At 42.8% G+C, this 22,312-nt stretch overlaps 1 protein-coding gene across 1 annotated transcript in view; it reads left to right on the forward strand.

Moving 5' to 3' along the window:
- Positions 1-20,708, forward strand: part of furinb (furin (paired basic amino acid cleaving enzyme) b) — a 165,215-nt gene extending 144,507 nt beyond the window's left edge. The window contains exons 11-17 of the mRNA XM_080736426.1: positions 204-307; positions 2,016-2,133; positions 4,069-4,248; positions 8,664-8,794; positions 12,735-12,863; positions 19,272-19,536; positions 19,942-20,708. Of these exons, the coding sequence (XP_080592552.1) occupies positions 204-307; positions 2,016-2,133; positions 4,069-4,248; positions 8,664-8,794; positions 12,735-12,863; positions 19,272-19,536; positions 19,942-20,440 (1,426 nt within the window). The 3' untranslated portion in view covers positions 20,441-20,708. The remainder of the gene's footprint in view (positions 1-203; positions 308-2,015; positions 2,134-4,068; positions 4,249-8,663; positions 8,795-12,734; positions 12,864-19,271; positions 19,537-19,941) is intronic.
- The last annotated feature ends 1,604 nt before the right edge of the window (positions 20,709-22,312 follow it).

The following is a 22,312-nucleotide window of genomic DNA, read 5'->3' on the forward strand; positions in this document are numbered from 1 at the left end:
CTCTGTGTAGAAATCCATGCCGTTACACCACATCTCCAGTATTCACTTGATTATGCTTAGTTCAGTGTGGTATCAAGTACGTAAAATAGCCGACCTCCAAGCTTGGAGGGCTGCTATTTTCAATATTTTCACCAAAGGGCCCTTGTAGAAGTTTCAGCCCCCTGCCTCTCTAACATTATCTACACGTCCCTGGTTGTCTACAGCATGAACCTGACCTGGAGGGACATGCAGCACCTGGTGGTGAGGACGTCGCGCCCCGCCCACCTCAGCACAGACGACTGGAAGACTAATGGCGTCGGACGCAGAGGTACGGCAGGGCAACCACGGTCACCAGAACAAACAATCTACGGGAGTGTTTTTTTATTATTTTCGCCGTGAAGAGGAGAAACATCCGCACGCTGAAAAATGAGCTCTCGGTTTTTATTGAATTCACTCGCATTCCGTTCACATAGTCGAGGCTTACCGTGGCTGGGGAGAACGCGGCGTGAATGTTGTTCTTTCAAGGTAACGTGAACAAATCACCGCGATGAGTGCATGGTCATGCGGGGACAGAGCACACATCTGGTGTAGACGTCTAGATCTGTGCTCTATCAAGCTATGACTGATAGACGTGTCCCAAGAATGATATGCCATAGAGGAGAGATATACATAACATCTATATCGTCGTTGTCGGGTGAAAACCTTGTATGTCCAAAACCGTTCGGTTTGCATTTATCATTTTAAAAATGATTTAAACTAGTGAAAACAGCCGATCTACAAGCACACAAGAGTGCTTGTAGATCTGCTGTTTTCACTACTTTTGTGCGACGGCCTTGTATGATGAAGCAGGGCTTTGCTTTGCAAAAGAACGTACAAATTTGTAACTTGGAGATACAAGGTTTCTACCCGACAACGTCGATATGAATGCGGTCAAAATGGTCATATCCGCAGCATCAGTATTACATGACAATAAAACAGACATTTCCGTAGCTCTATTCCGGCTGTCCCAGTTGTAAGTCCCGGTGGTAAAATGCACACACCCGGACTGCCTGTATCAGTATCAACGTCTCTTATACAATATTCTCCACACCATTCCATGGATGTATTACCGCCGGTGATGGAAAAAGTGCATGTTTTCATCTCGCGGACAGTATGTGCAACAAATGCATTAGTGTTTAAATCACTTGAATCAAGGCAGATAGCACCACATACAATTCGGTACATTCCATGTGTTTGCATACTAACTAAAACGATTTTATAAACAGATTTCATGGGGATATGTAATGTATGTTGTTGCCATATCAACTTTAAAACAGCTAAAGCCTGACTTACTTACCGATGTTTCCTGTTGAGATTGGCAGATTTCACCCAGGTTTTTTCCTCTCACTCACGTCACTTTGTCTGCTGACCTCACTCAGCAACGAAATAAAAATAAAATAAACAAAAATAAAAATAAAACGATTCACAGGAGGCAAGCAGTGATCACCTCATGATGTGCACTGCAATGTAGTTTCAAATGCACCGCTTTTTTGAGAGTAAAAAAAAGAAAAAAAGACCTGTGTGACATGTGTACGTGATCTTGGCAGGTTGCCCCAAGAAATGTGCCAATCTCAACAGGAAACAACGGTAGTTGCACACCAATGTCGCACACCAAGAATAGACGATTTACAAGCTCACAACAGCACTGTGAGCTTGTAGATCAGCTATTTCTGGAACACGAAACCTGCCAGCGACTAACTACATATGAGGCCTAAGGCGGTTGTAGGCACACTGTTCCATGTCGTGCCCAACAATGCCCCTCAGCTGTCCTAAAATCACTACAATCCACGGTCTCTTGGGCCCTGTTGCTCTATCACGCTAGCTGACAGTTCATCAATAACTCATACACCGTAACGAAAGGCCGTTCAATTCAGGTGTGAGACTGACCTCGTTTGCTATGCTATCAAAAGATAAAAGTCCCTGATAACATTCAATAATACAGTAAGTGGATGTGGCAGATAAAAAACCCAATTTTCGTTCCTTCTCCTGGCACACAGTGAGTCACTCGTACGGCTACGGACTGCTGGACGCGGGTGCCATGGTGGCGCTGGCACAGAACTGGACCAGCGTGGGACCCCAGCACCAGTGTGTTCACACCATGCTCACAGAGCCAAGGTTAGGAGAAAGAGAGGAAGTGTGGCACTGTTGCATGCATGTCCTTTTTTAACCAACTAAGCCAGTGGTTCTCAACCTTTTCAGGCCGCAACCCCCAAAATAATCATATTTGAACTGGGGACCCCCCCACCCTGACGAGCACTAAGAGTTGAGGCATTACATTTTGTATAACACGGTTCTATTGTGAAAATAGCAGATCTACATGCTCACAACGCCTCGCAACACGAGGCGTTGTGAGCATGTAGATCGGCTATTTTCACAATTTCTGTCTCTAATATTTGACAGTTTGGCCAATGTTTAATTTTTTCATTTTAGAGGTATTAAAAAGTCCTTAACCCATTTAGGCCTGAACACATTATTACGCAATATTTTATGCTTTAACTATTGAAAAATAGCAGATATACAAGCTCACAGCGCGGCACCGAGTGCCGCGCTGCGAGCTTGTAGATCTGCTATTTTTGAAAAAATCGTGAAAATGTGTGCAAATCTTTGAATAGGTGTATTTTCAAAGCGAACGTTAGTAACTCAAATTTTGCTTCTGGGTGGTCCCTGGAACTAGATATTTTGAAATGGGGGTCCGTGGCCAAATAAATATCATTTTGGGGGTCCTTCACGTGAAAAGGTTTGAGAACCACTGACATAGTAGTCTCTCAAGAACAGACTAACTGAGCTCCAGTTAAGTGAAAAGGACCTTTTCTTTGACGATGGCTGGCCAGATTGCTGACATAGAAACATAGGTTTTCTCCAGAAAATCTTAGAAGGATTCAAAAGACACTTATAGAATCGGGTCAAAATTCGAAATTTTCACGATTTTTCAAAAATAGCAGATCTACAAGCTCACAGCGCGGCACTCGGTGCCGCGCTGTGAGCTTGTATATCTGCTATTTTTCAATAGTTAAAGCATAAAATATTGCGTCATAATGTGTTCAGGCCTAAATGGGTTAAATTGTCACTTTAGAAATCTGCATAAACCCTCTATACACGTATATTGGTTTGTTTACTGTTGAGTAAGAAAACAACGTTGCACATTCAGTTAATCATCTGGGGGACCCCACAAAATAATTTGGGAACCCCCTTGGGGTTTCCCGACCCATAGGTTGAGAACCACTGGTGTACGAGACACTGTTGCATGCATGTCCTTTTTAAACAATTAAACTATAGTGTGTGTATAGTTTCAGTGTACAGATTATAGATGTTTTGGTTATTCTACTGTTAGACTGATTATAGGGTCTTGGTTTACCTATGATTCTAGATTACTATTTTTATGCATTTGATCATTGAAGTATTGTGTTGTCCTTATTGTAAGTCGATTAAGAGCGTCTGCTAATTGCCTAAATTGTAAATTGTTGTAAGCCCTTGATACTTCATCATAGGAGGAATAGTGAAATCTATTAGCGCTGTGTGGCTGTACAGCGCTAATAGTAATAATCCTCGAGAGGCTTCCATGGGCTCCTCTTCCGTTTAAACACTTTAACCCTATTTTATACTAATAGGCTATTCAGAAATGTACTGATCTACAAGCTCACAACGTGTCGGGAGTTTGTAGATTGGCTATTCTTTTGGATTAATTTTTTACGACACACACCTTGTCTCGTGTTCTCTACAAAGCCTTTTCAGATGGGGGTCCTTATCCTTTTATGGGTCTTCAAATGAAAATGTTAGCGAACCACTACTGTATTAGGCTCCCTCCTATGAATTTTATTGGATGTGACATCCACCAAACGAAAGTGACGTTTCCAGCACTCGGCACTTCTTCAGAAGCGATAAAATGAACTCCTCCTTTTGCCTTTGATCTCGTGTTCTTTTGAGTTCATCAGCAACCTGCCTTTAAACGGTTTGTTTTTGGACGTGCGTTTGACCTCTTTTGATCCTCGTTAAGGCGTCCGGTGCACACACCATTAACCCCAGCCCTCTCTCCTCCCTGGCCCCTTGCAGAGACATCGGGAGCAGGCTGTCCTTCAGCAAGACGCTGGACGCGTGCTGGGGGCGGCCGGAGTTCGTCAGCTCCTTGGAGCACGTGCAGGCTCGCCTCACCCTGTCCTACAACCACCGCGGGAACCTGGCCATCCATCTGATCAGCCCGCTGGGCACGCGCTCCACCCTGCTGTCGCCCAGGTGAAGAGGGGGAGACGCACGCACGCACGCACGCTCCCGTCCACCACGCGTTACTCTGCCTGTCCCTCCGACGCCATTTAGGCCTAGAATTGTTGAATGCTTTAGCTATTGAAAAAATAGCAGATATACAAGCTGCGAGCTTGTAGATCTGCTATTTTTGAAAAAGTTGTGAAAATGTGTGCAAATCTTTGAATATATGTATTTTTAAAGCGAACGTTTGTAACTAAAACTTTGCTTCTGGGTGGTCCCTGGAACTAAATATTTTGAGATGCGGGTCCGTGGCCAAATAAATATCATTTTGGGGGTCCTTCACATGAAAAGTAGTCACTGACATAGTAGTCTCTCAAGAACAGACTAACTGAGCTACAGTTAAGTGAAAAGGACCTTTTCTTTGACGATGGCGAGCCAGATTGCTGACATAGAAACATAGGTTTTTCACAAAACCTTAGAAGGATTCAAAAGACACTTATAGAATCGGGTCAAAATTCAAATTTTCCCGATTTTTCAAAAATAGCAGATCTACAAGCTCGCAGCGTGGCACTCGGTGCCGCGCTGTGAGCTTGTATATCTGCTATTTTTCAATAGTTAAAGCATAAAATAATGATACACAATAATGTGTACCCGTTCTGAATGGGTTAACCTTTTAGCTCAAGACCCCAAAAGAGAAATTAGACGTTTGCCCGGGACCCAGACAAGTGCAAATAGCATTATCTACAAGCTCACAGCGTGTCGCTTCGCGTCACGTTGTGAGCTTGTAGATCCCCTTTTCCCCTATTTTCATTACTTCTTCAACATTTGTTTTCTAATTTGTGGGATTTGTTTGATTTATATTTTATTTCTTCATGACAAAAATCATTGAATTAGTTTTTATTTTATTTATAAGCCCCAAAACAAGATTTGTTTTAGGGCTTGTATGCCGTTATATATTGGACAGTAGACAGACAGGAAATGGGGAGAGAGATGGGGAGTGACACACAGCCACGGTCCTCTGGATTGGGATTCGAACCTGTGACACGCTGTCAAGGCATCAGAGCCTATGTGCTAGGCCAGCGGGCGCCCGAAATAGTTTTTATGAGAAAAAAAAAGTATGAAACTGTTATGAATTAATAATTAAAAACAAACAAAAGATAAAGGGACCCATAAAAATGTGTCTGCGACCCACAAAATAATGAGTCCCAACCCAGTGCTCTAGACTAGAGTTCCCAAATTCTGCCCGAACCCGACCGACATTTAGGTTAGGGTAGGGCCTAAAATGTAAGCTAATTAGTCGGGCCGGGTAGGGCCTCGGGGCTCAATGAAAAAATAAAATATTTGTTTTTATTATTTTACTATTACTATATGACCGACCATACCCGACCCGACGTTTTCGGGCTGGGTAGGGCCTAAAATGTATGCTAACTAGTAGGGCCGGGTAGGGCCTCGGGCCTGCCCAGTTAGGGCCGGGCCTTAATTTTCAGGCCCGTTGAGAACTCTACTCTAGACCAGAGTAACCTGAAATACCGCTCCCCCTCAGTAAAAAAAGACAATATCTAAAAAACACACATTAAACAAACATTAGCCAGAGAGCCTGTGGCAGAATGATATCAAGCTGAAGAAATGAGCAACACTCACTGAGGGAGATCCTTGCTGATCCTGGCTGAGTGATTTTGTATTTTTACTGAAAAAGGAGCATATCGTCACTGTCGGGCAGAAACCTCGTATCTCAAAGTTTAACATTTGTATGTTTTTTTGTAAAGTAAAGCCCTGCTTCACCATACAAGACTGTCACACAAAACTAGTGTAAATAGCAGATCTACAAGCACACTTGTGTGCTTGTAGATCGGCTATTTCCACTATTTTTAAATCATTTTTAAAATGATAAATACAAAACGAACGGTTTTGGACATTTTCCATCCGACAACAACGACATTCTTGTGTGGATCTGCAAGGAGTCGTAATTTGTAAACACTACTTTGGGCATCGTTGCAGCACCTCAAGGTAACACTCTATAACTCTCTATAAAAACACCTCAAACATCACCATAAAACCCCATATGATTTAGCAAGGAAGGACTAAAACACCACATTACAAAACACCGGCTGCCGCCAGACCACACAAACCTCAATAATGCAAGTGTTACAGATGAGATGGTACAAAAAAGAAAGAGATGTCTCCAGTCAACGTGGTTCAAAACAAGGCGTTTAGAAAACATGATGAAAATGCTTGACAAGAAAATGTATGCTTTCTCACAACGAATAGCGTTGCATTGGCTGACTGACAGTTGTAATAAAATGGTTTGTTTATTGAAAAAAAAATAAGAATCTTGTGAGAGAACCCTGATGATTAGGGAGGGGAAAAAACCTTTAGTAAGAATCATGCAGCCTTATTACTAATGCCAATTAAACATATAAAATATATATTGGGGTATAGAATTTGCATCCGTCTTGTGAAATGTGTGTGCGCACAAAGTACTGATTTAGAAAATAAATGAATGAGAATGAATAATTCATGTTTTTGTAGATATTGCAATAATCTATGGTTGTCACAACATCGTTGTATAATGGTAGATAACACCCACATGCATCTAAGTATATCTATATGTATATCAAGCATAACTGCCTACACATCTTGTATTGTCAGCGGCCTTTGTAGAAGAATAGGATTTCTTTTTTTATCACCTTTTTATCCACCTTTCAATAGACAGGTGCGTAGGAAGGGAACACTTAGTGCCCCTGTAAGTGAAGACAGCTTGTCTTCAATTATGTACATTTATTTGTGCAATGTTTCAGTCAACCAACCAGATGCTCTGCAAAGCTTGGCTAATGGAGGCGTTACATTAATCAATGCATTTTCATGCAAGTGACCACTCTTGTCTACGTATGTTGTCAGGGTTGTCAATAATTAGCAAATATTTTCACAACAGATTAATCTGTTGTGGTTTGCTATATAGATTATATACTATTATTGACTGTGCAATTCATTTAGAGCGAAAAAGCTTGGTTTACCAAGCAATAGTACCAAAATGGGTAAATGCTCATCACGTTATCTGAACCCAAACAGACCTCTTGAAATTGCATAGTGCGTCTACCCGCTGGTCCAAAACATTACACTTTCTAAGTTATGTGATGGGAGAAAGAAAGCAGTAATTAAACTACTAAAAAACTCAGAGGCACTCAATCTTCCCAAGTTCCCAGAAAAAAAAAAGCCGTTATTAATTAGGCTGAACCATCAATTTAGGCGAACGCAACACGCGTGGACAGCAGCTCTGGCTCCATCAGCGGGGATACACTGATAACACACTTTAGCTTCTTTTTTAGAGTAGCCAATTATTATTATTTTTCTCCCAATTTATCAATCTCCCAAGATTCAAATTTAAAAAGCCTTCATTAGCTTGGCTGGACTGTTCATTTGGCAAAACCAACATGTGTTGACAACAGCTCTACCCTCTCAACCACACACACACTTTCTTCCCTTTTCTTTCCTTTTAGAGTAGCCAATTTCTTTTTCACTTTTTCTCCCAATATGCTAATACCCAAATTCCCCACACAACTCTCTGTAGTCTTGCCACTGCTGCCTCTACTGGCTCACCCACCAGCAAGACGTGCAAGCTTCCTGCTCCTCACCATTCAACACCGTGGAAGTTTCCAACACTTAGTCTAGAGAGACCACCAGGCTTTCTCGGGGGAAAGCCTGGTATTCGTTTACAACGAGCCGTTTTATCCTGTCTAGGCAGAAACCACAAGCAGAAGAAGCGGCGTCGCTTTGTTTTGTTCCCCCCGTTTGTTTCCCCAATCCTTATTAAAATGCTCAAGTAGCCTAGTGTAGTCTTGCCAGTCGCTACGAGTTGGACTAAAAGATGCATCTACCAAACGAATTTACCAAAAGCAAAACTATGCCGCATCAAGGGGTTTATTAGGTAGGCCCTAAAAGTATGTCCTTGAGCGCAGGGGAACTATTTTATAACTGAATCCGGTTTGGGGCGCCCACTGGCCTACTGGTACAGTAGGCTTGTATGATCTGCTATTTTTGAAAAAGAAAAAAAAAGCGAACATTTGTAACTCGAATCTTTGCTTCTGCCGTGTCCCTGGAACAACACATTTTGAGATGGCGGTCCGCGCCAAATAATATTATAATGTGATTTTTGGGGGTCCTTGACATGAAAAAGTTTGAGAACCACTGATTCAGAAGAAGGATTTAGGAGACATTTATAGAATCGAGTCAAAATATCCAAAGACTTGTTCAAATTTTTTTAATAGCTAAAGCATAAAATATTGGTTGAAGTGGTTCCAATCTAAAGTCACACAGATTCGTGTTCCCGGTCTAAATTAAACTGATTATTACTAAAACGTAATTCGATGAACCATCTTGTTGACCGATTATTAGCTGATTATTCCGATTCACCGCCTCGTAACTGTCCCTTCTCCTTTGGTTCTCAGGCCCCATGACTTCTCCTCGGAGGGTTTCAACGACTGGGCCTTCATGAGCACTCACTCGTGGGATGAGAACCCTCAAGGGGAGTGGACCCTGGAGATCCAGAACGAGGCAGGAGGAGGAGGACACGAAAATGGTAACACAATTCACCAGCCCTCACCCCTAGAGAGCCCACTTCTCATCATCACACAAAGACCCACTTTTTACCAGTGGTGTAATTTAACTAAGTACATTTACTCAAGTGCTGTACTTAACTCATTGATTGCCCTTTTCAAGATGGCCGCCAAGTACCAGGATGCCACCTTCCTAAATTTCTAGTGCACGGATCAATGTTTAGTGCACGGATCGTGCACGCCCATGCCTAGATCATGCACCATATGTGTAGTACTTTTTCACAGCTTTCAAACAAAAAAATCCGCTTGGAAATCCGTTCAGGCATTCATGAGATAGAAGCCTTCAAGGTCAGACAAAACAAACATTTTGCCATTTTGAAAGATGTGTTTGTTATGGGGCTAAACATGCAATTTCGCGATTGCGATCATGCCTAATACATTTTAGGCATTTTTGGATTTTTTTTTATAAAAAAAATGTTTTGAAAAAAAAAACAAGGTCTTCACCAATGAACGGCAATGCTGTCTGTCTGCTACCCGATGCTGCACCTGGCCCCAAGTCCATCCCACTTCTTTCATTTCCTTCTCAACAGATCTACCTCTTTTTCTCTTCCCTGGTGGTGTCCATCTCATTGCTACCCTTGGGATGGCACTTGGGTCCGTTCTGCATACGTGGCCAATCCACATCCATCTTCTGTACTTTATAACTTTTGACAATGGGGTCAGGCCTGTTCTCCTGTAAAGATCTTCATTGGAGGCTGTCATTGGCCAGAATATCTTAAGTATTCTCCTAAGACATCTTGTCTGAAACACGTCCAGCTTGTGACACATGGCCTGTGTCACTTTCCATGACTCTGCCCCGTACAGGAGAACCCCAAGGACGTTGCTCTTAAAAACCTTCAACTTTTTATACTGATCTTTGCTGATATGGTTTTCAACATGGCATGGCAAAAACTTGCAGATTTAAATTCTTATTATTATTACAAAGCATGTATTAACCAGTTAAGCCCGCTTTTGTACTTTGAACAGCTACTAAAAAATAGACGATCTACCGGCTCACAACGCGTCGCGGTGTTGGTGCACTGTGAGCTTGTAGATCTGCTCCCATTTTTTCGAAAACGTTTGACTTAATGTTAAAAGATTTGGGTACTTTGCTTTGGAACTGTAAATATATATTGATGCCAGTTACCATTTGTGATACCGATACACAGGACCTGAAAGGATACCATGTTAAATCCATTGATCTAAGCTTGAACCCAATGAACTATTTGACCACTTAACTCATTTACTAATTACTACCAAGATTGTTTTTCAACCGTTCCCTAAGAACCAGTAGATTGTGCACAGTCCACACGCACGGCGCGCCACGGCGCCGATGACAAAAGACCGCACATGAATACATCAAACCGTTCCAGAGACACAAGCTAACTAGTTAGCATTGTTTATGCTGTGGACTCTAGGCAGGATCAGGAAACAGATAAATGGGTGTTTGGGAGCCAATAGATATATTTTTATTTATTTATCCTACTTTAGCCTACTTTCTGTTTCCGGTTAAAGCCGGATCCTGTTCTTTTTAGAGCAAATGCACACCATCACGATATTGAATTAATTTAAATAAAAAATCTGTCATATCTCGTCAATGGTAGCGAGTGAGTTAAGTGATCAGATAGGTGGGCCAGGAAGGCTTTTGAGATGTTCAAGTGGGCCCTGAACAAGGAAAGGTTTAAACCACTGTCTCAACGCACTCACTGCTTTCCAAATCTCTTCTCCCCCTCCCTGTTCCACCCATTGTTTCCCATTTCCTCCGTAATGGGAGTTCGGGGCAGAAAACTCAGATAAGCACATCCTGACTAAAAGGCAAAACATACACAGTAATGTTCTCTGCGTTAATTGAACTCTGAGAACGTACATCGTGGTTCCATTTGTATAATCGGTGTGTTAAATTAGCACACTTTGATAACGACCATTAATGTATGAAAGTCAGTGTTTTCGCTCTGAAGTTCACCTCCATTGGAACTGTTATTTGAGTGACTCATGTTTGCCTTCAAAAGAGACATCAGGCCGTAAACAGCCTGACTCATAGGGTCCTGGACGGCTCCCAGGCCCTTGTTTACCTCAGCTCAGAGACGGATGGCAGGGGAAACCACAGGTTAGGAATGCAGCAGTTACTCTAACTAATGGATTATAGAACATAATCTAATAAAATAATACATTAAAAAATGCATCCCTATTCTGGGCATGTTGTTATAGGCCAAAAACATAAATAAATAGCAGTTCTACAAGCTCAGCGCTTATGCTTTTTCCACTATTTTTTGCATGACACCATTGCACGGCAAAATATACAATAGGTCAGGGCGTACGTGTTTTATCGATTTGTTGATATATACACATTCTAAAAAAAGATATAGATTTAAAGGAAGGACAAAAAAACACGATCCTCGATGAATCGATAGAATAATCGCTAAGGAAATGATGGATAGGTGCAGGCAGCAGCCCTGTGCTAGTGCACATCTCTTCCTCTCCACCTCCAACACTCCAGGAGTTGGGTTCGAGTCCCCTCCCCTCCTCTCCATCTCCTCATAGCCTTGTGTCTCAGCTAGGGATGGGATGATATGAAAATGTCATATCATGATTATTGTGACAAAATAAATAGCGATTTACGATATTATCGCGATAATCAAAATCCATTATCCTGGGGCGGAACATTTGCCAAAAAATAGCAGATTTACAAGCTCACAACTGGATGTGACGCGTTGTGAGCTTTTAGATCGTTTGAGAGTGAAAAAAAGACTGTATCAAGTACGTATATTATAAGTACCTTTTACCAATTATAGAGGGTTCAAGTGGTACCAGATATGCAGCTCTGCAAATAAAAGCTGAATTGATCCCAGTGCATGACGGAGGACGATATCACGATAAATGACATCTCTACGATACGATTATCGTTAGAGTTATTTATCACGATAAACGATAATATCACATATCGGCCCATCCCTAGTCTCAGCCCACTCGCCCTTCTCCGTGTCCCCTCCCGGGATGAACATCGAACTAGGGGAGAGCTGCCGGGGCCTTGAGGTTGTTGTTTTTGTCTTAGTATAGTTATCAAGTGTTTATTTCTTACTTTCTGTTTTTGAAAGTGTACATTTTGCCTCAGACCTTGACTGTAAAAATTCCTACATGGGACGGTTTTATTAGTTTTGGAGGTAAATAAAAAAATCTACATTCATGGACCTTACCAATTCAAGTTGGAGCCGATAGAATAATCGCTACGGAAATAATGGATAGTTACAGGCAGCAGCCCTGTGCTAGTGCAGATCGCTTCCTCTCCACCTCCAACACTCCAGGAGTTCGGTTCGAGTGCAGCCCCCCTCCCCTCATCTCCTTAGCCTTGTCTCTCAGCCCACTCACCCTTCTCCGTGTCTGGGACGAACATCCAGGGGTGTCACAAGGGGGGGGGGGGGGGGACTGAGTTACTAGGGCCCAAGGTGGAGGGGTCTTAATTATTTTTATACTTTAGCTATTGAAAAATAGCAGATATACAAGCTGCAAGCTTGTAGATCTGCTATTTTTGAAAAGTTGTAAAAATGTGTGCAAATCTTTGAATATATGTCTTTTTTTAAGACAAAATATTTGTAACTCAAATTTTGCTTCTGGGGGGTCCCTGGAAATAAATATTTTGAGATGGGAAATACAGAGTTTTCAAAAAACCTTAGAAGACTTGCACAAATGTTCACGATTTTTACAAAATTGCAGATCTACAAGCTTGCAGCGCACGCTGTGAGCTTGCATATTAAAGCACAAAATTCCCAGTTCCATCTATGAAGAACATTCATGGGGGGGCCCGCAGTGAATCCTTGAACCCAGGGCCCAGAATGTGGTGCGACACCCCTGCAAACATCGCACTTGTCTTGCTCTTTCACGCTGACACTTCCTTCTCTTCTTCTCCCTGCTGTGTTTCTCCCACAGGCGTTCTGAGTCAGTTCACTCTCATCCTGTGGGGGACCGGGCCCAGCGCCGTCAACCCCTCCGCCTCCGACTTCCCCCACCCGTCCAACAACAGCTGCAAGACCTTCGACGCCCAGCAGATCTGTATAGGTGAGACTGACTGACAGCAGTGGCTCAGAAAGGGTTAGGGTTAGGGTACCCTCCCTTCTTGCATCTAACAAAACCAGCGTTTTAAAGAGGTGGTGCCATAGTGTTATACTTTTTCTGTTTTGTATGTGTCTATGAAGATAACATTACTCTAATACAGTATTTCTCAACCTTTTTTCTGCATGGGCACACTTTTCATGTCCCAAGAATCCATGGGCACACCAACATAATACAGGGTGTAAATATCGTCACTGTCGGGAAGAAACCTTGTATCTCCAAGTTTCAATTTGTATGTTTCTTCGCAAAGTAAAGCCCTGCTTCACCATACAAGGCTGTCGCACAACAGTAGTGAAAACAGCAGATCTACAAGCACACAACGCCTCGCACCGCAAGGCGTTGTGGCGTTGTGTGCTTGTAGAAGCAGTTTCAAGGGGCACACTTGACCCTTCCCAGGGGCACACCAAAGGTCCCCAGGCACAGTGGTTGAGAAACACTGCTCTAATAGACCATGGGGTGGGGTTATAATGTTCAAATATGTCTTCCCTGTGTATTGTTGGTTTCTTCCTGAAAGCTGAAAGCCTCTGAGTCAAAAGGCCCAACTGAAAAACACTGAGTTACTGTCATCTTATAATCAAACATCCCCCCCCCTTTACCATACACCCAACACTGTGGGTGTGGCTAACCACCCACCTGCAAACAACGCATACATAAGGAATTGGTGCATGTGGCCACATAATTTTAACACTTTCTGTAAACTTTTTTGGAAAAAATCTTCCTCCTAGTATAAACATAATACCTGATCATCATATTGTAGGGGGCAAAAAAACCATGGCACCGCCTCTTTAAAGTATAATAGATGAGGCAGACAATGGATGAAATCATTACCACTTAACCACTGGACATGAGTTGGCTCTGTACTTTTTACCTATTTTTTCCCCCGTCTACGCTACACCAAATCTCTTTGCCAAAAATAGCCAATTTACACAACGCCTCGTGATGCTGGGGTTCAAGTGGATGATTGTCACGGGGCAACAGACACTCCAGGGTAAAAACTGGACATTACAAGGACACACTGCACAGCTGCTTGGCGGTGTGTCTGTTTGGAAGGCTATTGTATACCGGTATTATCTATTTTCTAATGTTATGGTCATTGTTTTGTGAATCATTTGATGCCTTGAAAGTTTGCTCAGAATTAGTAATTACACAATTAGTAATTGTGTTGTCTAGTAATTGTGTAGTCTCTCATGGGCCATTATTAGTCTTGAGTTGATAATGATGCCAATTACTAATTGGGGTGGGTCTCACCTCCTCATATAACGGAGGGTGGAAGTGTTGAGTGGGAAATGCTCAGTGCTTGAAGCTATTAAGTAGCCAACACCAGGGGGGAGCTGCCAGGGCCTTGATGTTGTTGTTTTTCTCTTAGCATAGTTATGAAGTGTTTATTTCTTACTTTCTGTTTTTGAAAGTGTACTTTTGGCCTCAGACCTTGACTGTAAAAATCCTGCATAGTTTTGGAGGTAAATTAAAAAAAATCTACATTCTTGGAGCCTTGACCATCCGGCCAACTGTTACATGACTAATATTGTTGGACCACTCCAAACAGACAAGGCCTTCTCAGCTTGGGAATCAGTGGCTTGCAGGTGCACAACAAGAGGTTTAGCCTCTGAGGAAAGCTTTGATTTATAAAAGATGTAGGAGGAAAGAATGCTTGATATCAGTTAGTTAGTTTTGAATTGGTCATTTTTGTTATTATTTCCTTATTTTGTGGTATTAGTTTTTCCCAAATGATAGTTAACTATAATCATCGTCGGAACTTGGGAGGAGCAGGACGTTTAAATGCGCATACTGCACATTTTTACAAGCATTCTCACTTACTTGGCTTGCTTACTTTAATACAAGCATTTTCGCTGAGCACGCCTGTGTACGCCAGCGAATGAATGAGCACTCTGCCAAACGCGTCTGCAAACAGCATATGTCATGTCAGTTTGAATCAAGAGCTCAGAGGCTTGAGGCGCCAGCGGGAGATGATAGCGCTGCAACAATGCTAGAGCCGCTCAAGTTGCCAAGCAGCTTGCGTGGGAGGAGATGGCTGGAGGACCCTCCCCCCAAAAGGGTCAGAAGTTTTTTTCCTTGCGCTGTTTGCCACCCACACGCGTCTTTTGTTGTTTAAACCCATTTAGGCCTAGAATTATCGAATGCTTTAACCAGTCGGTGCCGCGCTGTGAGCTTGTATATCTGCTATTTTTTGAAAAAGTCGTGAAAATGCGTGCAAATCTTTGAATATATGTATTTTCAAAGCGAACGTTTTGTAACTCAAATTTTGCTTCTGGGTGGTCCCTGGAACTAAATATTTTGAGATGGGGGTCCATGGCCAAATGCATATCATTTTGGGGGTACTTCACATGAAAAGGTTTGAGAACCACTAACATAGCAGTCTCTCAAGAACATACTAACTGAGCTCCAGTTAAGTGAAAAGGACCTTTTCTTTGACGATGGCTGGCCAGATTGCTGACATAGAAACGGGTTTTTCAAAAAATCTTAGAAGGATTCAAAAGACACTTATAGAATCGGGTCAAAATTCTAATTTTCACGATTTTCCAAAAAATAGCAGATCTACAAGCTCACAGCGCGGCACTCGGTGCCGCGCTGTGAGCTTGTATATCTGCTATTTTTCAATGGTTAAAGCATAAAATAATGATACACAATAATGTGTACCCATTCTAAATGGGTTAAAAAAAATCGGGAATTGTTATGCTGTGTTTCAGATAGGTCTGCGTATAGTAGAGAGACGTGTAAAAAGCGTTAGATGGAGATACCGGACAAGCAAGACACGATTCCCAACCCGGGCCTCGTGCTCACAAGAGCTTCACGTTTGGTGCCACCAGGCACCCGCCCACGTATCTTTGTATTATTTGCCAAAACCTGTATCTACCCAAACCTGCATTCCAGGAGTAATGTGCACTGCCATTAGGTTGGCTCTTTTTTCGTTGTATTATTTGCCAAAACCTGTATCTACCCAAACCTGCATTCCAGGAGTAATGTGCACTGCCATTAGGTTGGCTCTTTTTTCGAAAAGCTTCGACGCACTTCGATGAACCTCTAACCCTCTAATTCCCCATCCCCAAAACAGTCAAATCAGTCAATTCTCATAACACTAAGAAACTATAGCAAACATAATGATTATGACAACTTGCATGAAAAGACGTTAAGTCAGTCAATCTCTTCAACATATCGCACCTCCTGGTCAATGTGTAAACCCTGACACACTACCAAAATGGCAAGTATTTATCGAAACTGGACCAGGGGCATAGTTCCGCCGATTTAAAATGATTCCAATTACGGAACTAAAACTTACTATGATTGGCCGCTAGTTGCGCTGTTTTCCCCCCCGGCCGATCGCAAAAAGAATTGTTCTCCATTGGACCCCATTCATTTCCCCCTTTCGTTTTCTAACCTTAATTAACATTTTCATAAATACTTTATGGTTCCTATCGCTAGTTAAAAATTGCCTTTCAATCACGATGATATGCGTTTTGTGAAAATAAGGTCCCATTTATGTTAAAATTGATGATAAAGTTGCGGGGGGGCGTGGCCAACTAAACTGATACCAGCCGGCTGTGTTCTTCTTCGTGTGCTGTATTTAGGGAGGCTCCGACCACATTCTCCCATGTATCTCTGCGGTTGCACGTGACCGTTGGCAGCCAATAGCATCCTCTGGTGCTTTTACAATCTCTGATGGCGACACCCATGCCAAGGACCCCCCCAAAAAAATGCGTCATTTGCGCTGCATAGAAACCAATGGCTTCGCTTTGTCCATATATTTTACAGTCTATGAACTTGACAGATTGTGTAGTGTTGCTATCGGTGTGAAGACTAAATCGCATAGATAAAAACATGTTTATATAGCACATTTTTCTCTGTCCATAGGGGGACTGCCCACCGTCTGTCTATTATAGTATGGTTGTTTAACTTTATGTCTCCCCCCACTGCTGCACAACACACAAAATGTTGGCCTGTGTCTCGTTTGGAACTTTTCCTTTGTACACAATTCTCATTGAGCCTAGTATTTTTGCATGCAATGTGTTACCCAGTGAACAACTGTGTCAATGCAAATTGGAAATGTACATAGCCAGCCAATTGAGGGAAAATCTGTTTTGACTGGATGTCAAATGGAATAAGAATTGCATCTACGCTATGACAAATGTGTTTAGTGTTTTGTATTCTGTGGGAACACAGTGAGAAGTGAAATAGTACATTGGCCAATTTCCTTAATGGTGTGGGGTTTTGAGGCGCTGTTAAGAGAATGAGGCTAGCGGTGACTAGGACCAGACCTTTAGGGGCACTCAGCCCTTATACTGGATAACAATAACAATGGTCTTTGGCATAATTACAGGTGGTCCATGAGAAAATGTGTTTTAAAATGTGTGTACTGTATATACAGTAGTACCTTTACAGTAGACTTTAATATTTTTTATCCCACGATTTTGTAACCCATTTTCACCCATGCCATGTAATCCTGGGCTCTGATCTCCCTCTGCCGCGCCTGGGGAGACAACGGACAAATCTCATGCTTCCTTCAATGCATGGGTAGTCCAAGTTGTTTCTTTTCACCTGACAGGGGGGATTTCCCTTGGATGGACGTAGCACGTGGAAGGAACACGTTATTCCAACCAGTTCCTTTCCCATCCATCAGGCACCCCGGCTGGCCAGGGGGGAGGCATTATTGAGACCAGGATTACTGCATGTTTTTGTGAGGGTATCAACCCTAGGAGACACAGGGGGAACATGCAAACTCCACACTGAAAGGCCCTATCGCCAGCCCCACCTAGGGTGTGGGCGCTGATGACGCGGAGGGAGGAACACGCCCCCAGCACCCACAGCGTCCCCCGGCGGGAATCGAACCCAGGTCCTTCTAGCTGTGAGGCGAAGCGCTAACCACTGTGCCACCGCTCGTTAATTTTGACTGATTATGAGCACCTTATCGATCATGCTTATCTTTGCTATTCTTTGTACGAGTATTAGAGCTCAAGTCATTAACAACGTCTGAAAAACACGTGAGCGGACACGTTGGGGGCTCTCAGCTTTGTCAGCTGTAAGAAGTTGTGACTCCAAGGGAAAAAAATGTTCAGAACCACTGCATTACTCAGTGAGGAATTATGCAGGAAAGGTGGTGGTGCGTGTGAGCTGGTGTTCTGTCGGGATGTTCTCCGACTGTCACGCGTTGGATTATCCAAATTCTGGAGGACCAAACGTATTCATATTCATGACCGGCATACTGAATGAGGGCACAGATAGGAAGCTCCTTTAGGAAAGTGTTTTGGGGGACAGTTGACATTGATGTACATTTTACTGAGCAGAGATTTTTCTAAATCCACGGGACATGATGTGGAAAGGGACTTTGAATGGTCTTGCTGACTGCAAGATTGAATTTCCTGGTTTAAGAAATAGTTAACAGTAGCCGTCAGTTTTTTTTAGGTAGACCCAGGCTGGTCATGGCATCTCATTTGGGCTGATGCCTCATTCCAACTACTGTATGTATACACTTCTCGGAGTTACAGGCCTCTAAGGGTCCATTTGGTTCCGTTTGTACATTCTCCGAGTTGAGTGGCTGGCTGCACATAGGGTTTAATTGGTTAATGTATGTTTGTAACTAATGTTTTCAAATAGTTGTAGGTGAGTAAAAACTGCAATATTTTACTCAAGTAAAGTAAAAGTTGTACTTAAGTACAGTATTTGAGTATTCGAGTGCCACGCTGCGAGCTTGTAGATCTGCTATTTTTGAAAAGGTTGTGAAAATGTGTGCAAATCTTTGAATATTAAATATTCAAAAATGTTAGTTACAAACATTCGCTTTGAAAATACATATTATGTATTTTCAAAGCGAACGTTTGTAACTAAAATTTTGCTTCTGGGGGGTCCCTGGAACTGAATATTTTGAGATGCGGGTCCGTGGCCAAAGTGTGTGTGTGTGTGTGGTCATTTTTTTTGGGCACTGTGTTGATAAGTAGTTCCTAATGTTTGAATGAATGGACCATTGTAAGTTCTTTGAGTTTGCAATATGCTTAGAAACGTCCCTTAAAATTGCAATCCATTATAGAAACGTTAAGTACTACCATTTTAATGTTGTGCTGTGTTTTTTAACTGTTTTACAGTACACATATATATATATTTCTTTAACTTAATTGCTCTGTATGGTTGATTCTCCTGTATTGTTGATTCTTCTTTCTTGTTTGTTTTTTTGTGCTCGGCTGTACACAACAGTCCTGTTTCTTTTTCTTACTGTCCTGTATCCTGTAACCTTAACTGCGGTGTGACTCTGGGTGACTGAATTTCCCCTGTGGGATAATAAAGTATCTATCTATCTATCTCTATCTCTATCTCTATCTCTATCTCTCTATCTCTCTCTCCCAGAGTGCAGCCCCGGCTTCTCCCTCTTCCTCCAGGGCTGCGTGAAGTTCTGCCCGCCGGGCTTCACCTCGGGGCCCCAGCTCCTCAACCTGTCCCTGGAGGCCTGGGTGGACCTGTCCTCCGTGCAGGCCTGCCTGCCCTGCAACCCCGGCTGCCTCACCTGCTTCGGCACGGGCCCCACGGACTGCCTGTCCTGCCCGCCTCACAGCCACCTGGTGCTCACCTCCTGCCTGCACCAGAACCAGGTCCAGCGCAAGTCCCCCGGCGGGTAAGGCCTGTCGCAATTGTTACATAATAATCGTCTGATCGCAATTATTTGAGATAATCGCAGTTATTTGTGCATAAATGTAATTTTGTTTCTACACTTTCTATGCTGAAAGATGTTCACACATTTTCAAATTGTTATTAAAAGCAGAAATAGCAGATCTACAAGCTTAGATCATCATTTCTGCTTTCTTCACATTTATTAAATGTCAATAATGTCTTTGTATATTTAAGTTATATGTCATAATTGTCCTGTGCCATTTTGAATATGAAGCTTAAAAGGCAAACGGAAATAAAAATGATATTGACATGTTCTAATGTTGAACTCCAAACACACCAATGAAACCGTTAATCGCAAATATTTGAGTGACAATTAATCGTGAAGTAATACAACTTTTAATGATGACAGCCCTACCGGCGGGGGTGTTCCGGGCGAGGCGGCCCAGCTCGGCGGAGGAGGAGAGGAGACCTCGGCAGAGGGTGACGGCGCTGGAAACGGAGGAGGAGGGGGAGGGGGAGGAGGAGGCATTGAACTCCTTGCCCCCGGCGCGGCCCTGTCCTCCCACTGGCCCGCCCTGGTGGCCGTGCTCAGCTGTGCCTTCATCCTGGCGGCCTTTGCCGGAGTCTTCCTCCTGCTGCAGGTGCGCTCGGGCGGCGGCGGCCCGCCCTGGGGCTGGAAGTCCCGGCGGCGGCCGGCCCGCCACACCGAGGCGGGGGGAGGGATCAGTCTGGCCTTCAGCGGCCAGGGACACGAGAGGAAGGCGCGGATATGCTACAAGGGCATCCCCACCGTGTGGGGCGACGAGGACATGGCGGCGTACGAGTCCGACTCGGACACAGCTGAGGAGGTGGACTGCCACCACAGCAGCGAGAGGACAGCCTTTATCAGGACGCAGAGCTCACTATAGCGTTCGCCGTTGTCTCACAGTCTGGTCCGTCTCTGAAACCCATGTGTCTTGTTGTCCGTCTGTTCTCGCTAGCCGTGACACTGGCTCTGTGAGGCAGTCAGACTGTCTCTGGAGCCAGGCTGTCATGAGACTCTGCACACTGTCAATTCCTTAGTGTTAGTTTAACTCTGAGATTGTATATCGTCACTGTCGGGCAGAAACCTCGTATCTCCAGGTTTCAAGTTTGTATGTTTTTTTCACCAAGTAAAGCCCTGCTTCATCACACAAGGCTGTCGCACAAAAGTAGTGAAAACAGCCGATCTACAAGCACACAACGCCTCGCGGTGCGAGGCGTTGTGTGCTTGTAGATCTGCTGTTTTCACTAGTTTAGTTCATTTTTAAAATGATGAACACAAAACGAACGGTCTTGGACATACAAGGTTTCCACCCGACAACGACGATATACAGGTCCATTTGGTTCCATTCGTACACTTCTCGGAGTTGGAAGCCCATAAGGATCCATTTGTACATTCTACGAGTTAAATTAACGCTAAGGAGTTTACTGTGTGATGTAACCTCAGCCAATCACTAGAACAATTCATAGGCCTTAAAGGTTAAAATCGAAATGCATAAAGGAAAATCAATCAAGTCATTGTTTAGTTTAGTTCTGTGGGGTTTTCTTTTTCTTTTTGTAATTTATCATTTGATTAAGACCTTGAGATTATATTGATTCACTATGTATTTGCTTTGTCATTCATACACCAGTTTAACTCAGTGGTGTGTATTGCAATTTCTTTTAGTTTATTAATTTCTGTTATACTGTATGACCAATGTATGAGTGTATTTATCCATTTTTTTTTGTCTTACTGTGTAGCGTCCATTCTTGTAGTTTTTTTTGGGGGGGAGAAACCTCTGGTAGCTCTGTTGTTCAATTGCTCTGAATTCAGAAAGCACTGCAGATGGCTGCGTCATTTTGCACGAGTGTTCCACGAGACGTTGTCAAAAACACATTTAGTAGACCCTCCAGAAAAACACTGGCAAAAATCCTTGATTATGCAAGCTAAAATCCGCAATGAAATATGCCGAAAGTTGCGAAATATACAAAATATGTGAAAAGTTATGAAATATGCTGGGTTTTATGTGTTTTATGCTGTGAAATATGTGGGAAGTTGCGAAATTATGCAAAAAGTTCCAAAGTATTCGAAAAGTTGCAAAATATGCAGGTGGAAATATGTGATTATGCGCCTTTTTTGTAAAAAAGTTACCCCCGCATAATCTGCGCCATTTGGCTGATTATGCTGGAAATTCTGTGATCGCATAATCACATTTTTCTGGAGGGTCTTTGTGTGGAATGGTTATTGTGGAAAAATATGCTAGTAAAAATTCATTTCAAAATTAACTTTTGTTTAGCGGTAATTGAAAAGTTTGACACAGTTAGACTAATAAAGTGTATTCTTTTCCAAAAACGTTTGGCCCAATTTGACCCAAGGAACAATCGACATACTATTGAGCTGTTAAAATGTTTTGCATCGTCAACATTCTGCAATGAAAAACCTTGTTCGCAAAAAGCCCTGTTATGGATTACAGTTTATTATTTAAAAAAAAGAAAGGAAAAAAAGATTAGCAGTCGAAGCCTGTGCATTTCTAACAATCAACAGTACATTCTTCCCCCGATTTGTGAAGGTTACATGCTGGGGAGATTAATAGTTGTCAGTCACAGCTGCACAGAGAGAATTGAAATCTTGAGATACAAAGTATCTGCAGGACAAATTGCATAAAAATCCACAGTCTGGAGGCTGCTTGATAATGAGAATCTGGAGGATGCTCCGAGTCCAATTAAGCCACTAGTGGGAATTTGCAGATGCAGCATATCAGTCAAATCCTTCGCTGGAT

This window comes from Nannobrachium achirus, assembly GCF_963921795.1.
Source record: "Nannobrachium achirus genome assembly, chromosome: 11".
NCBI lineage: Eukaryota > Metazoa > Chordata > Actinopteri > Myctophiformes > Myctophidae > Nannobrachium > Nannobrachium achirus.